The 14,950-nt window shown below is 41.7% G+C and overlaps 1 protein-coding gene across 1 annotated transcript in view; it reads left to right on the top strand.

Annotated features, from left to right (window-relative positions):
• LOC122070567 (DNA-directed RNA polymerase I subunit 2) overlaps positions 1 to 14,950 on the top strand; it is an 80,162-nt gene that overhangs the window by 56,609 nt on the left and 8,603 nt on the right. Inside the window, exons 14-16 of the mRNA XM_042634745.1 lie at positions 14,263 to 14,390; positions 14,478 to 14,557; positions 14,636 to 14,877. Of these exons, the coding sequence (XP_042490679.1) occupies positions 14,263 to 14,390; positions 14,478 to 14,557; positions 14,636 to 14,877 (450 nt within the window). The remainder of the gene's footprint in view (positions 1 to 14,262; positions 14,391 to 14,477; positions 14,558 to 14,635; positions 14,878 to 14,950) is intronic.

The raw sequence follows: 14,950 nt of genomic DNA, 5'->3' as shown, positions 1-14,950 counted from the left end.
GGGGGGGGGGGTGGTGGGGTTGGAATTCTTACATTTATATAGTTTATTTGCTAAACAAATTTGACTAAAATTTGACTACAATTCCCATAATCAAGAGCATCCACAAATAAGATCCCGAGAACAAGAACCCTAACTGCGTCGCCGCCCCCTCCCCCCCTCCCCTCCCTCTCTTCCTTCTTCTTCTTCTTCTGTCCAGGTCGCGATCCACCCTAGCCGCCTCCCCTTTCCTTCCTCTCCCGTCTCTGATCTGATGCTGGTCTTGCCAGGATCCCTAATCCTCCCTGCTGGATTCGTTGGCCCCCTCTTCCGCTAGCGAACTCTGGCATGCCGCTGCTCTTCCGGGAGTTTCTGCTTGTTCAAGCATAGTTTTTTTGCCGTCAGCTGCTCCTGTTCCCAAAATGACTCCTTGGCTCCTCCCCTCCTCTGCCGACGCTCGTTGGGTCTACTGGCGCTCATCCTTGAGTCACGATGTTCGAGTGTGCTTTGGTGGCTGACCTTGCCATGCTCTCCTCTTGTTCCATGGCAGACCAACGGTGTCCCGACGCCTTTGGCATGCTCTCTGCAAGGCTTGCAACCTGCAAGGTTGCCAGTTTTGCACGGCCGACAGCCGCCTCGCCGACGCCCTCTGAAAGGCCGGTGCCCCCCCTTCGTAGCTGTCACCTTCGTGAGGTCAGATTCTCTCTTGTCCACGGCCCTTTGCAAGGCTTGCGCCCCACCGTTGTGCCTGCCTTTTCCATTAGAATCCCGATTCACGTCTTGACGGCTGGAAGAAGTTGTGATGAGACCTGTTGGTAGGGTTTGGTGGAACCCTACCTCCATTTTTCCTAGTCTGCCCCTCCTCCTTTGGGATTCTGGGTTTCTATTCAGCCCATGTGGGCTTTTGAATTGTAAGTTGTTGGGCTTCAGGCTCTTGTTTCGGCTTTGTGGGCCTTGTGTAGTTTTAGACATGTCGTTTGTGACATGTCTTCCACTCCTCAAGCCCACTGAGCCTTGGTTGCTGTCCTTTTGAACTTTGGTCTCCCTTTTGGGCTTGTGATCTCCCTTTTTGGCCTTGTAATCTCTCTTTTGGGGTACATTTTCTTTTAATGCATTTACTAATTCACCCCAAAAAAAAAAAAAAAAAAATGGAAAACTGACATGAAACAAACTGGACTCCTACGTATCGACCGCCACTGTCCCATAATAAAATTTATATTTTAATTTACAAAATTACCCCGTACAAAGTAAATACTCCTACTGGAACTAAAGCCAAGTTTAGGCCTGGTTCTCCTTGGCCTGGGCTTCCAAACTTTTTCATGTCGTTCCTACCATGCTAGTGCAACTGAATTATACTAATTTCTGAATTTCTTTGTTTCAGCATAATAGGTTGAATAGATGATACAAATGTAATAAGTTTGTGTACATACTCGGGATCTGTATTTTATAATATATTTTCCTTTAATGGTATTTCTATTACTTGCCTGACTTCTTTCCGAAGTATTGGTGTCATAGTTGTGATCTAGAATAGAATTTGCTGCAAGTCCAAGCACACAGCTCTATCTATAAACTTGTAGACGGCTGAGGTCGTTACATCGACGTTGTGTATGGTTTCTCCTGAAGAAAAAGCTTCCATGGATTTTGCTTAATTCCCCTGCAGGTTGGATCATGATGTGCGGGATTTGGTTTTGCTCCCAAACGTTGGCTGTTAGCTAAAAAGTTCCGAGTCTTCTGATCAGTGCCAAGCTTGAGGGACATGTCAGATAGTACTGCACTTTCTGGATTTTGCAGTCGTGAAAGTGTTTACCGCTTGACGAAGTCTTTATCTATGTCGACAGCCAAGTGATAAACCAATGCTTCCCAAGGTTTCGAGTATTGGTATCATATTGGAGGTGTAACTTTAAGAGACATATCGTATCCATGGTTCAAAATCTCGTCGAGCTCGCGGAAATTTAGTGTTTTTTTTTTTTTTACTGAGTCGAGATGTGCTACAAATTACGGAAAGGTAATCATCTCGGTTGAAATTTCGGTACCATTTCGGCAAGATACCAAAATGATACTCCAGAAAAGTGCAGTCGATTGGAGCAGCCTGGCCTAATGCCCGGCTGCTCACCCCTCCCCCTCCCCCTCCCCATCTTTTCTTGTTCTTCTCTCGTCCTCTCCCTCTCCCCCTCATCCTCGGCTGTCCTTTCTTTTCTTCATCCTCTTCCTCTGAACTTTTTTCTTCTTCTCCGGTCTCACACGTCTGGGAGGTCGTGATCCACCCCTTGCTGTCTCCCCACTCTTTCCACTCCCGCCTTGACTCAAGTCTGGTGATGGTCTTGCCAAGATCCTCTTGATCTTCCCTGATGAACTTGTTGGCTCCTTCCGTCGGCGTCCTCTGGGCCTGCCATTGCTCTTCCTTGAGTTGCTGCTTTGATTGGGTATAGCTATGTTGCCATCAATCCACTACTCCGACTTGCTCCTAGAACTGTTCGCTGGCTTCCCCCCCTCCTTTGATGCTTGCTGAGCCTGTAGCCGCTCATCCTTGAGTCGCTGCACTGCTAGAAGGCTTTTGTGCCGCTGACCTAGCTATGCTCTCTTTTGGATCCTTGGCAGATCTAATGTTTCCTCACTTTTCCTCCTTGATCGAATCGTTTGTCACAATGATTTCTTGGCAAGCTTTGCAAGACTTGCAACCCTCAAGGTTTCCAGCCATGCTCGGCCAATAGCCGCCTCACCGATGCCCTCTGTAAGGTTGGTGTCCCTCTTTGTGGTCTCTTCCGCGAGGCTAGCTTCTCTCTTGGCTATGGCCTTTAGCAAGGCCTGTGCCTCGCCACTGTGCCTGCCTTTTCTGTCGGAACTTCGATTCATTTCTTGACGGCTAGAAGCTGTAGGGGTGAGACTTGTTAGTAGGGTTTGGTGGAACCCTACCTCAAAATTTCCCTATTTGCCCCTCCTTTGGGCTTCTGGGTTCTTGTTCAACCCATGTGGGCTTTTGAATTTTTAGTTATTGGGCTTCAAGCTCTTTTTATTTTTGCCTATGTGGACTTTGTGTTGTATTAGACATGTCATTTCTGATGTGTCTTCCACTCCTCAAACCCACGGGGCCTTGGATGCTGTCTTTTTTGGACTTTGGTTACCCTTATAGGGTTTGTGATCTTCCTTTGGGAATATATTCTCCCTCCCTTTTCTTTTAATGCATTTATTAATTTACCCAAAAAAGAAAAAAAAAAGGCTTATAAATACTTAATCTCGTGAGGGGGAGTTGAAATTTCGACTCCAACTCGACTTTCTTAAAGAAATTTTGGCTCCTCCTTACTCCATTCTCCACTAATTTGCCACATCATCACATCTATTGCCCTTAAGATCACTCCAAGTTGAAGATCTACACATTTCAAGCTTTGAAAAGGTCAACCACTTTCCCCCAAACCATTTTGTTTTTAGAAATAGTAACATAAATACATGTTGGATAGTGCTAGATTTTATATGCTAGACATTAGAGGACGATCTATGACCTCACATAGTCGATTTTTTTTTTTTTTTTTTTGGTTCATAAATATATATATATATATATATTTTAAAAATTTTTCTGGTTTAAAAATACATTTTCCATCAACAGAAGATGTATTTTTTGATTAATATAACTTTGATGGAACTCTATTATATATATGTTACTCACCATTGGCTGATCTACGACTCTATCAGAGCGAAATTTTTTTCTAACCGGTAAATATTTATTTAGATTGATAAGTAAAAAAATTAAAAAATAGGGAAAAATATTTTTTTTTGGTTTTAAAAATAAAGGAAAAATATTATATTAATATTAAAGTGTTTTGGAGCGTTTAATATTAAAGTGTTTTGAAGCGTCTATGGGGCAACCCCACCTCCATCTCCACCTCTAGTGGATCTTCACAGTCTCCTTTGCCATTTAGCAAAACATAGAGTACAAGGGCAGCCCCACCTCCACCTCCACCTCCACCTCCACCTCCAGTGGTACCACCTCTTGTGAACCCCGTTCTACAACAGGATCCCCGTGGGTACAGAAAAAAGGGCAGTAAGCAGTGTAAGATACAGGGGATGTGGACTAATATGAAAGATTATGTTGGGGAGGCTATGTCTAAGTGGATGTTATTTCATATCATCCCAGCAAATGCCACTACATGTCCTTATTACCAGCTGATGCTTGATGTTGTTGAGGCCGGACCAGGATAAAGTGGCCCCTGCATATGAGCTGATGAATGTGTATTTGCCACAGGAGAAGAGAGAGTTGAAAGCATACATAGATGAATTAAAGGTTTTATGTGAGAGCTATGGGGTCACCATAATATGTGGTGGTTGGACAGGGGCCCACGAGAAAGTCTGTCATCAATTTTATGGTTTATTGTGATGGTAGAACAATTTTTCTGAAATTTGTTGATGCATCCAAGGAAATAAAGGATGCAAAATACATCTACAAGTTTTTGAAGGAGTTTGTGTAAGAAGTTGGGATAGAGAATGTTGTTCAAATTGTGTCAGACAACAGAAGCAACTATAAGAAGGCCGGCAGAAAATGATGAATAACAACAGATTCCAACTCTTTTGGACTCCTTGTGCAGTACAGTGCATGGGGAAACTCCAGTTTGTGAAGATTGTGGTTGATAGGTAAGACAAGTGAGCACATTTGTATATAATCATGGGTTTTCATTGAACCTATTGAGGGAAAAGTGCATGGGGGACTTGGTCAGGCCCGGTCTTACAAGATTTACTACCAACTATGTTGCACTCAAAAGTTTTGAGTCCAAGAAAGTTGATCTTCAACCCATGTTCGCATTTGAGGAGTGTTTTGGGTGGAGAGAACCAGGATCACCTGGTGGTATGGAGGCACATGCGACAATCTCATCACATGAGTTTTGAACCCAACTGGGTAAAGTGGTGAAAATCTTGTCACCAATTGTTGCCGTGTTGAAGATGATGGATTCTGCTTTCAAGCCCACCTTACCAAGCTTGTTTGTTGCTGTGGAAATGATGAAAGAACATGTCTATGCTGCCAACCCACGTGGAAGTAAGAAATTTGTGAACATAACAGAAGAACGTTGGGAGCGCCAGCTCAAGCATCCATTGCATAAGGTTGGTAAGCAAATCTGAAGACATTCTTTTATGTGATATAAAAATGCATTAATGTTAACATTGACAATAATATGTTTTGTCAAATTTCAACATACTATTTAAACCCCAATTATTAGTTTAGCCATATACTTGCATTGAATCCGGATCTTCTAGAAGCAGTGAAGCAGGTGGTTGCCAAGTTGCAACTAAGGCCCAGTCTACAAGCCACAACCAATACTGAGGTGATTTTTGTTGTACTATAGAAATCTAAATTTCAGTATAATAGTTAACTATATCCTATTTGTAAATTTGGAATAGACGAAAGGTGCATTAGGCAGTTTTGGAGCCCCCGCTGCACTCGCAGGTCGTACGAGTACTGGTATGAAAACCTACCAAACCGATAAAACTGACCGAAAAAACCCGAATTGATAAAATCCAAACTCTACTAGTATGTTACTTATACAAGTGTTAAGTGTTTAGTGCTTTGAAATAAATACAGTTTTACACTTGTACCTTGTAATGCAGCTGAATGGTGGGTGTAGTATGGGGTTTGGCACTGGAATTGCGGAAGATTGTCATCAAAGTACTCTCACAGACATGTTATGCTTCTGGTTGTGAGAGATACTGGAGTATATTTTCACTCATCCATTCCAGGCGGAATCGATTAGGTTCAGAACGTCTCGCTAACTTGGTGTATGTGCACTACAATATGAGATTGAGGATGCAACACATACACATGGGTATGGAGAATGATAGTGGCTAGATCAAGCTTGCTGATGCTTTCCAAATTGACTCAGATGAAGAGGACCCTCTAGTTGACTGGGTAAGGGATAGAGGTGAGCCGTTGATGGATCAACCAGGAGGTAGGCTGGACCCATAAGTAGTGCAAGAGATGGAGTTCAATGTTGATGATTATATGGCTACAGAGGGAAAGATACATTCACAGAACCCCCAACCATTCAAGCTTGCAACTTGTAGGGATGATTCAAATGGAGATGATGATTGGTCCACTTCTTTGGGTGCTTGTACCCACACTTAGACAAAGACAGACACAAACACAGACACAGACACAGACATAGACACAACGTCGTGCACTACGTAGTGATGAGGGTGGTGATGACGGAGATGATGACGGTGATGATGGTGATGGTGATGGTGATGTGATGGTGATGGGTTGGGGGTGGTGATTGATTTGAAGGAGTTCAAGAGTAATATGAATAGGCCGAGCTAAAGCTAGAGCCAGAGTCGGAGCCGGTGCGATTCACTAGGGAGAGTCAGTTTGAGTATGCCACACAAGATGTTGATCACGGTGCACGTCAATCGGGTGGAGGGAGGAGTTTAGGCTACACTAGAGGGCCTCGCCGCCGATTCGGTGGAGATAGACAGCGAGATTGTATGGATGTTGATAGTCTATCTACATCTATTGGCAGAATGAGTTTGAGTATAGGGGATAGCCATCCTCACAGTGAGAGTAGGTGGAGTGGGCATTGGCGTGCCCCATCATTTATTGGAGAGAGAGCATCTTGTCGAAGTACTATGGATCTTGTAGTCAATTCACTGGGATAGGGCATACATTTGGTTCATCCATTCCTAGTATGGACTATGGCTCCCAGACCTAGTCACATGGTGGTGGCTTTGTGGACAACTTATTTTCATACCCAGCCCATCCGTACATGTTGCCAGAAGCATCAGTTGATAGTAGCTCAATGGCGGGTTTTTCTTTATACTATGGTGGTGACACATACCTTAGATAGGTTACCTTTAGTATGCAGATGGCTCAGTTTTTTTAGCAGTTGTGGAGGACTACGTTCGATTTTTCTCTCAGAATATGACGTGGCATGCACTTGTGGTGCAGTCAGAGGAAAATGCACGTCGACTCCATCGTACTGGGCGTGGAATCCAGCCAGGCCATCGTAGTTCTTTCCAGTAGATAGTCATTATGATTAATGTTGAATAACTAATATGTTTGGGTCTTGGGATATTGTCATTTCAGACTTTGAGATTTAAGTGTAAGACTTAGTGGATGACTTTTGTTGGGACTTGGGAGTTAGGGAGTTGCATAGTATATTACTCTAGCACTCTAAATATTAGTTAATTTATGTTGAAGTATGTTTTAATCATGGCTAAGATGCATTATTTACTTGTTTTACTATCATGTTATATCTTGTTCTGGAAATATTTCATAAAATCTCCAGAACAATTTAACAGTTGTTGCCACACAAGGGTGCAACTCTAAAACACTACCATGTTCTAATATTTTTGCAAATTTAAGTTCTAAGCATGTTTATTAACCTTAAAACAAGTTCCCCACCAAGTTTCAGGTCATAATATGGTCATTTGACTACCGAAACAGTCAACCGAGTAAAAAAGAAAAATCACCCAACTTGCCGAGATCTCACCGAGATTTCAATATTTCGGTGGTTTTGAAACCACTGAAACACTAAAACGAAACGAGATTTCGAACCTTGATTGTATCGTACTAGAGAAATGCAAGATCATAGTTGGCAATGTAGTAAGGGGGACCCAAGGTGGTGCCGAGGCGCTTAGGCAACCTGCTTGTGTGACTAAGGCGCCCAAGTGTATATTTATTTTTCCTCTTTTCTGACATTATTTAGTATGCTACATATACCCTATACCATAAAAAAATCAATATGAAGCCACCTCAAGTCATAAACGATCAACATTAAGCCACATCAAGTCATAAAAAATCAACTTTTAGAGAAATGTTCTTGTTTTATAATAAGTTTGACTGGTCAGATAATTTTATTTCTACTTGAGACCTTCTGCATTAGGAGAGCACAAAACCAACTTTCCAACAATTTGAAGACTGCTTAAATCCAAGTTGTATTGAAGAAGTCATGCTCTAGTCAAACTTATTTTAAGGTGTGCGAATGCTATTGATAATCGCTTGAATGAAAATAAAGTTATGGACACTAAAACAAAAAATTACTTTACTGCACTTTTGTTTTTTAGCAATGTTTTACTATGATTTATATAATTTTCAGATTTAGGAAAACCCCAACATTTGAAAGTTGAAAATTTCCGTTACAACCAAGAATCCAGTTTTTATTTTTGAACAAGGGGCTTGACCTTTATTCTATTGGAATTTGATTTTGAAACTATTTTTATAGGATTCAAATAGGGTTATTTATTTATATATGAATAATATCTTAAGTTAATGAATTTATATGTGGAAATGCTTAGGATATATGCAAAATAAAGTTTTGAAATAAATAAGTAATATGAAAATATATTGTTGTCATGCATAAAAAGGGGAACAGAGTATGATGAAACTAGTGCATTCAATTGGTTATATATATAGGATGAGGTTTCTTACATGCACTAGTACCAATCTTTTTTAGGTATCGTATTGGTATTTTAATGATACCGTACTTGTCGGTTAGATCGGTTGATACAGAAGGATAGTTAAAACCTTGGTGCTTCCTCTAGTCTATTGAAGTAATTACAAACCCTCACACGCACCTCTGTACGAGATCACTCCCTATATTGAGTGTCTAAGTGGAATTGAAGCATTGTATTGAGGATTTAGGGGGGAGGTAGTAAGGCTCAACAAGATACCTGTATCATTTCTGGGGAGGCTTCTGATTCAATAAGGTGATATTTTTTTTTTTTTTTCAATTATTATGTCTGGCTGCTTTATATCTAAATTCTGACAACTCAGGAATTGCTTAGTCTACAGCGCTAGCTTTGTCACTTATTTATTCTAGGCTTCTAGCTGTTGTGATTGAAACCTTATTTTACAACAGTGTGAGTAGTTCTGTTAATCTTTGAAGTCTAATAGTTGGCTTATAGGTTGGGTTAGCTTCGTCATTAGATAATGCGGGGATTCACTATTTCTGCATCCGATAATCAGTAATGCTACTTTCTTAGATTATATAACTTTTGTGTAGCTTCTATGGTAATTGCGATGCTTTGCAATTTGTTAGATCATGTAAACAGTTCACGTGTGTTACGTACTTTATTTTGTTTCAATCTTATTGTTCTAGCCTGACTGATTTCTTTCTGTTTACTCATTATTAAGCTACTTTTGATTTTGAGGTGCTGATTCATTGTGCTGTCCTGTTTGTTCTTAGGGATAAATTATCTTTTTGGATAAGGGCTTTTCTTAGTGTAGAATTGGGAAATATCGGCTTGTACCCTAATGGGGCACACTGGCACAGCCTTCCTTTGTTTATAACAAGAATATTAGTCCTAATCCTTACATGAGTAGAAGTCCTAATCTTTACATGAGTAGAAGTCCTAAAGTAGTCCTAAAGTAGTTTTAATTACATTATTCTACACTCCCCCTCAAGTTGGTGCATGGATATCACGCATTCCCAACTTGGACAAAATAAAATAAAAGGATTTACTACCAAGTCCCTTTGTGAGAACATGGGCTAATTGATCTTCACTTCGCACAAAAGGAACACAAATCAGTCCTTGCTCTATCTTCTCTTTGATGAAATGCCTATCGATCTCGACATGCTTGGTACGATCATGATGAACAGGGTTGTGTGCAATACTGATAGCTGACTTATTATCACAATATAGTAACATTGACATCTGAATCGCACACCCAGGTCATTAAGGAGACCCTGCAACCAAAGTAGCTTGCAAATCCCATGTGCCATAGCTTGGAACTCAGCTTCTGCACTTGATCTAGCCACAACTGACTGCTTCTTACTGCGCCACGTAACCAAGTTACCACCAACACATGTACAGTAGCCAGAAGTAGAGCGACAATCGTCTGGAGAGCTTGCCAATCAGCATCAATGTATAACTCAACCCTAATGTGGTCTGTAGGAGAAAATAAAATGCCATTTCCTGGTGTTGTCTTCAAGTACCTAAGATTCTGGTTCACAGCATTCATATGTGATGAATAGGGATCATGCACGTACTGACTTACCAAACTTATTGCATTAGCTATGTCTGGTCTTGTATGGGATAGATATATGAGTCTCCCAACTAGTCTTTGATACCGACCCTTATCAACAAGTTCACCCTCCTTGCTTTTGAGATGAGAGTTAGCTTCAATAGGAGTATCCAAGGGTTTACACCCTAACATACTAGTCTCTTAGAGGAGGTCCAAGGTATATTTTCTCTGGGAGAGAACAATACCCTTGGTTGAATGTGCCACCTCAATGCAAATAAAGTATTTCAGTCTTCCTAGGTCCTTGATCTTAAACTCTTTTCTAAGATAGGCCTTGAGCTTAGAGATTTCATCTGTATTATTGCCAATAACAACAATATCATCCATATATACTATCAGCACAGTAATCCAATCACCCACCTTCTTAATAAATAGTGTATGATTAGCATTACTTTGTGTAAAGCCAACAACTATCATAGCTTTGTGAAAACGACAAAACCATGCCCTGGGAGATTGCTTCAATCCATACAGAGCTCTCTTCAGTTTACACACCTTGCCTTGTGTTTCTGGACTAGAGTATTCAGGTGGAATGTCCATATACAATTCTTTGGTCACTTCTCCATGAAGAAAGGCATTTTTGACATCCAGTTGTTGTAGCTCCCATCCTCGGTTCACTACACAGGAGATGATAACTCGGACTGTATTCATTTTTGCTGCAGGTGCAAAGGTCTCCTGGTAGTCAATCCCATAAGTTTGAGTAAAGCCCTTTGCCACTAGTCTTGCCTTGTATCGATCCATAGTCCCTTCAGCATCATGCTTGACTGTGAACACCCATTTGCAGCCAACTAGTCGCTTTTGCAAGGGAAGAACACCTAGATCCCATGTGTTATTATTGTGAATAGCTCTCATCACCTCATTCATTGCCTCCTTCCACTTAGGTTCTATATTTGCCTCCTGCAGGTATGAGGACACAAATGCAAGATATGATGGGGAGAGAACATTATATGACACAACATTAGAAATAGCATGCTGAGTACAATTCCGATTGCCTCTTCTACGAGCAATAGGAACATCAAGAGACTGATCGAAAGTGAGGGGAAAGGTTATACCTGGAAGAGAGGACTCAGGATCAGGAAGCAATGGAGTAACAGTGGTAGTATGAGTGGTAATTTCAGTTCTTCTTTTTTTCCGAGAGAATACCTTTATCATTGGACCATCCTGTGTTTTTTGCTGAATCTATGGCTCCCCCTGAATGGGAGCCTCCTGGTCCTGAATTGATGGCTTCCCCTGAACAGTAACCTCTGGACTAATGGGAGCCTCCTTGTCCTGAATTGATGGCTCCCCCTGAACAGTGTCCTTTGGACCAGTGGGAACCTCTGAACTAGTAGTCTTTATTCCAGTATCCCTCTGAGTAGCACCATCATCTATGGTGAGGTGTAAAGGACAATCAAAAGTAGGAATCTAAATCACCTCTTCACCAACAGAGGACTCCCCCGGAAGAGGTGGGAAGTAAGCCTCAGTCTCACGAAATAACACATCCATGGAAACAAAGAGCCGTTGAGAAGGTAGATGATAGCACTGGTATCCCTTTTGAGTGGGAGAATAGTCCACAAAAATACACCGAAGTCCACGATGATCAAGCTTGCTCGGAACCTGATGATTATAAACAAAGCAAACACAACCAAAGACCTTGGGAGGAACAACAAAGGTTCGAGACCCAGATAACAACTCAATGGGACTCTTAAAACCAAGTACCCTTGAAGGCATCCTATTGATGAGATAGGTAGTAGTGAGAACGGCTTCACTCCAATAGGAAGCAGGGACGTGCATTTCACACATCAAGGAGTGAGCAACCTCAAGGAGATTGCGATTCTTGCATTCAACCACACCATTCTGTGCTGAAGTATCCATACAACTAGTTGGATGGATTATCCCATGATTAACCAAGTAAGACTGAAAAGAACCATCCATATATTCCTTCCCATTGTCAGTTCGTAATATAGTGGGTGAGCTTGTGGCACAACTGTTAAGTTGCACTATTGCAATATGTTGGTTATAGGTTCAAAACCTGGAAACAACCTCTTTTGCGAAGCAGGGGGTAAGGCTGCGTACAACTTGCCCCTCCCAGACCTCGTAGTAGCGGGAGCCTTGTGCACTGGGTTGTTTTTTTTTTTTTTTGTCAGTTCGCAGTATCTTGATTTGAGCATCAAACTGGGTCTTAAGCATGTAATGAAATTCCTGAAAGCACTGAAAAACCTCACTCTTATGATGTAATAAATAAATCCAAGTAGAACGAGTATTGCAATCAATAAAAGTGACAAACCATCAATAGCCAGACACAGAGACAAAATGGGCAGGTCCCCAAACATCAGAACGAATTAAAGCAAAAGAAATAGTACTTCTATTATCAGAAAGAGGATAAACATTCCGAGTTTCTTTTGCGAAAAAACACACATCACAAATATACCTGTCTATAGTACAGTGTTTAACTAATGTTGGAAATAATCTAGATAAAGTGCCCTATGGGGGGTGACTCAGACATCGATGCCATCCCAAAAGTTCAGAGAGTGCCAAATCAGATGAAGTGTGTAGAGCCTGAGGGGACCAATGTCTATGTAATAAAAACCACCACTCATTCTACCATTGCTAATCGTTGCCCCCATCACCAAGTCCTGAAACACAGTAAGTAGGAAAGAAAGTGACTTTACAGTTCAAATCCTTAGTGATACTACCAATGAACAACAAATTAGTAGAAAACTTAGGAACATGTAACATAGAGGATAGTGATAATGAAGAACACTGAATAGAGCCAAACCCAGCAATGGGTGAGAGGGATTCATCAACAATGCGAACTTTGTTATTACCTGAAGAGGGACAATAGGTAGAAAAGAAGGTATGTAAACCGGTCATTACTCATGTGATCAGTAGCCCCGGAGTTAATTGTCCAGGTCTGGGTGGGAGGCAGTGATTGTTGGCAGAGAAGAGGCAGCAATGGCAGTAGAGGATCCCATTTGAGTTAACATACGACAAAGCATAGCCATTTCGTCAGTAGAGAAGGATGCACCTGCAGTAGTGGAGCTATCAGAATCAACTGTAGTCTCGGACTGATTTGCCTGAGTGTTCTTCCCACATCCCTGATAACGCCCACGAGAATTAGTAGGACGCCCATAAAGCTTCCAACAAGTCTCCCTTGTGTGACGCTCCTTCATAGATTTTTTTTTTTTTTTTTTTTTTTTGGAGTGGAGGATAGACTAGCGCATGTGAGCTCTCGGTGTTTTGGCTGGGTTGGGTTTAGGTCTAGTTGGTTCAGGGTGGTTCAGGTTTAGGTTTAAGTTGGGTTGGTTTAGGGTGGTTCAGGTTTAGGTTTAAGTTGGGTTGGTTTAGGGTGGTTTAGGTTTAGGTTTCAGTTGGGTCGGTTTAGGGTGGTTTAGGTTAGGTTTAAGTTGGGTCGGTTTATGGTGGTTCAGGTTTAGGTTTAAGTTGGGTCGGTTTAGGGTGGTTCAGGTTTAGGTTTAAGTTGGGTCGGTTTAGGGTGGTTCAGGTTTAGGTTTAAGTTGGGTCGCTACTATTTAGTGGTTTAGGTTTAGTTTTAGGTTTAGGAGTTAGCAGGCGAAGAGTTGCAGGCAGCGGCAGAGAGTTGCAGGAGGAGATGGCAGCGGGGGTCAGGTACCGGCGAGGGTTCAGGCGAAGCTTCTTCTTTGAAATCTGCTTTCTCTTTTAGATTAGGTCGAAGGAGATTCGAAGGAAGAAGCAGGCGAAGGGTGCAGACAGCGGCGAAGGTAGGAGCAGATCCGGGAGACTTCGTGGGTTCAAGAAGCAGCGGTGCGGGTTCAGGCTGAGCAGGGATGGAGAAACCGTATCTACCCGACGGTGGTGAGAGAGATGGGAGAAGGCTGTGGTTGCCAAGGTGCAGAGGCGTGATTTCAGGGGGAGTGATGCTTGCAGGGGAAGGCTGTGGTTTCCGGCGGTGATGAAGGTTTGGCGGTAGGGCTTCGCAGCGACGTGAGTAGAAGTAGGTATGATAAGGGGTTTTGGGGGGCTTAGGTTTTGGTGATCAGACCCGCTCTGATACCATGTAGAATTGGGAAATATTGGCTTGTACCCTAATGGGCACAGTCCTTCCTTTATTTATAGCAAGAATATTAGTCCTAATCCTTACATGAGTAGAAGTCCTAAAGTAGTTACATTATTCAACACTTAGGATTATATTTTCTCTCATTGATTGTGGATCTAGTTTTCAATTCTCAGTTCTTTAGTTTGGTTTTGGGTTGGTAAGTTTGTTCTGAATTTGTTTTGTGTTCTTTATGGGAGGCTGTGGTATTACTTATGCTGTTCTTTTTTCATTACAGAGAGCTGGTATGACTGTTCAGGCAGAAAGGCTCAATTTTCTCCGCTTTCTTTCACATTTTCGAGCTGTTCATCGTGGGGCTTCGTTTGCTGGACTTCGCACAACAACTGTTCGGAAGTTGCTACCTGAGTATGTTTTATGTTTTTGATGCCAATTCATCACGTATCTTTCTTTCTTTTTCAAATATTTTATTATCTTGCTATTTTTTTTTCCCAGATCTTGGGGTTTTCTTTGCCCTGTTCACACACCTGATGGGGAACCCTGCGGTTTGCTGAACCATTTGACTTCTACTTGCCGTAAGTTCATATCTCTTTCAGCTGTAGTTGATTGGATATAATTATACATCTAATATTTTTATTCTTTGTAAATTTCAGGAATCACGTCCTTCTTTGATTCACAAGGAAATATTAGAAATTTCTTCAAAATCCGAATGTCCATACAGAGTGTCTTAGTTGCAGTGGGAATGACACCTTCACTTCCAAAGCTTGTAAGGGCTGGTCCTCCTGAAGTGCTTTCTGTTCTTTTAGATGGGCGTGTCATTGGCTCAATCCCTTCAAGTGAAGTTAAGAATGCTGTTGCACATATACGGAGACTAAAGCTTTCTGGATTTTCAGGGGTGCGTTTTTCATTGAAGGCAGTTTTCCTCAACTTTTGAGGCTCACTTTATCCCTCTTCTTTGTGAGCACTTG

This window comes from Macadamia integrifolia, unplaced genomic scaffold, assembly GCF_013358625.1.
Source record: "Macadamia integrifolia cultivar HAES 741 unplaced genomic scaffold, SCU_Mint_v3 scaffold946, whole genome shotgun sequence".
Taxonomy (NCBI): domain Eukaryota; kingdom Viridiplantae; phylum Streptophyta; class Magnoliopsida; order Proteales; family Proteaceae; genus Macadamia; species Macadamia integrifolia.
The sequence above is the reverse complement of the archived record's forward strand: the minus strand, read 5'-3'. Positions and strand labels throughout refer to the sequence as shown.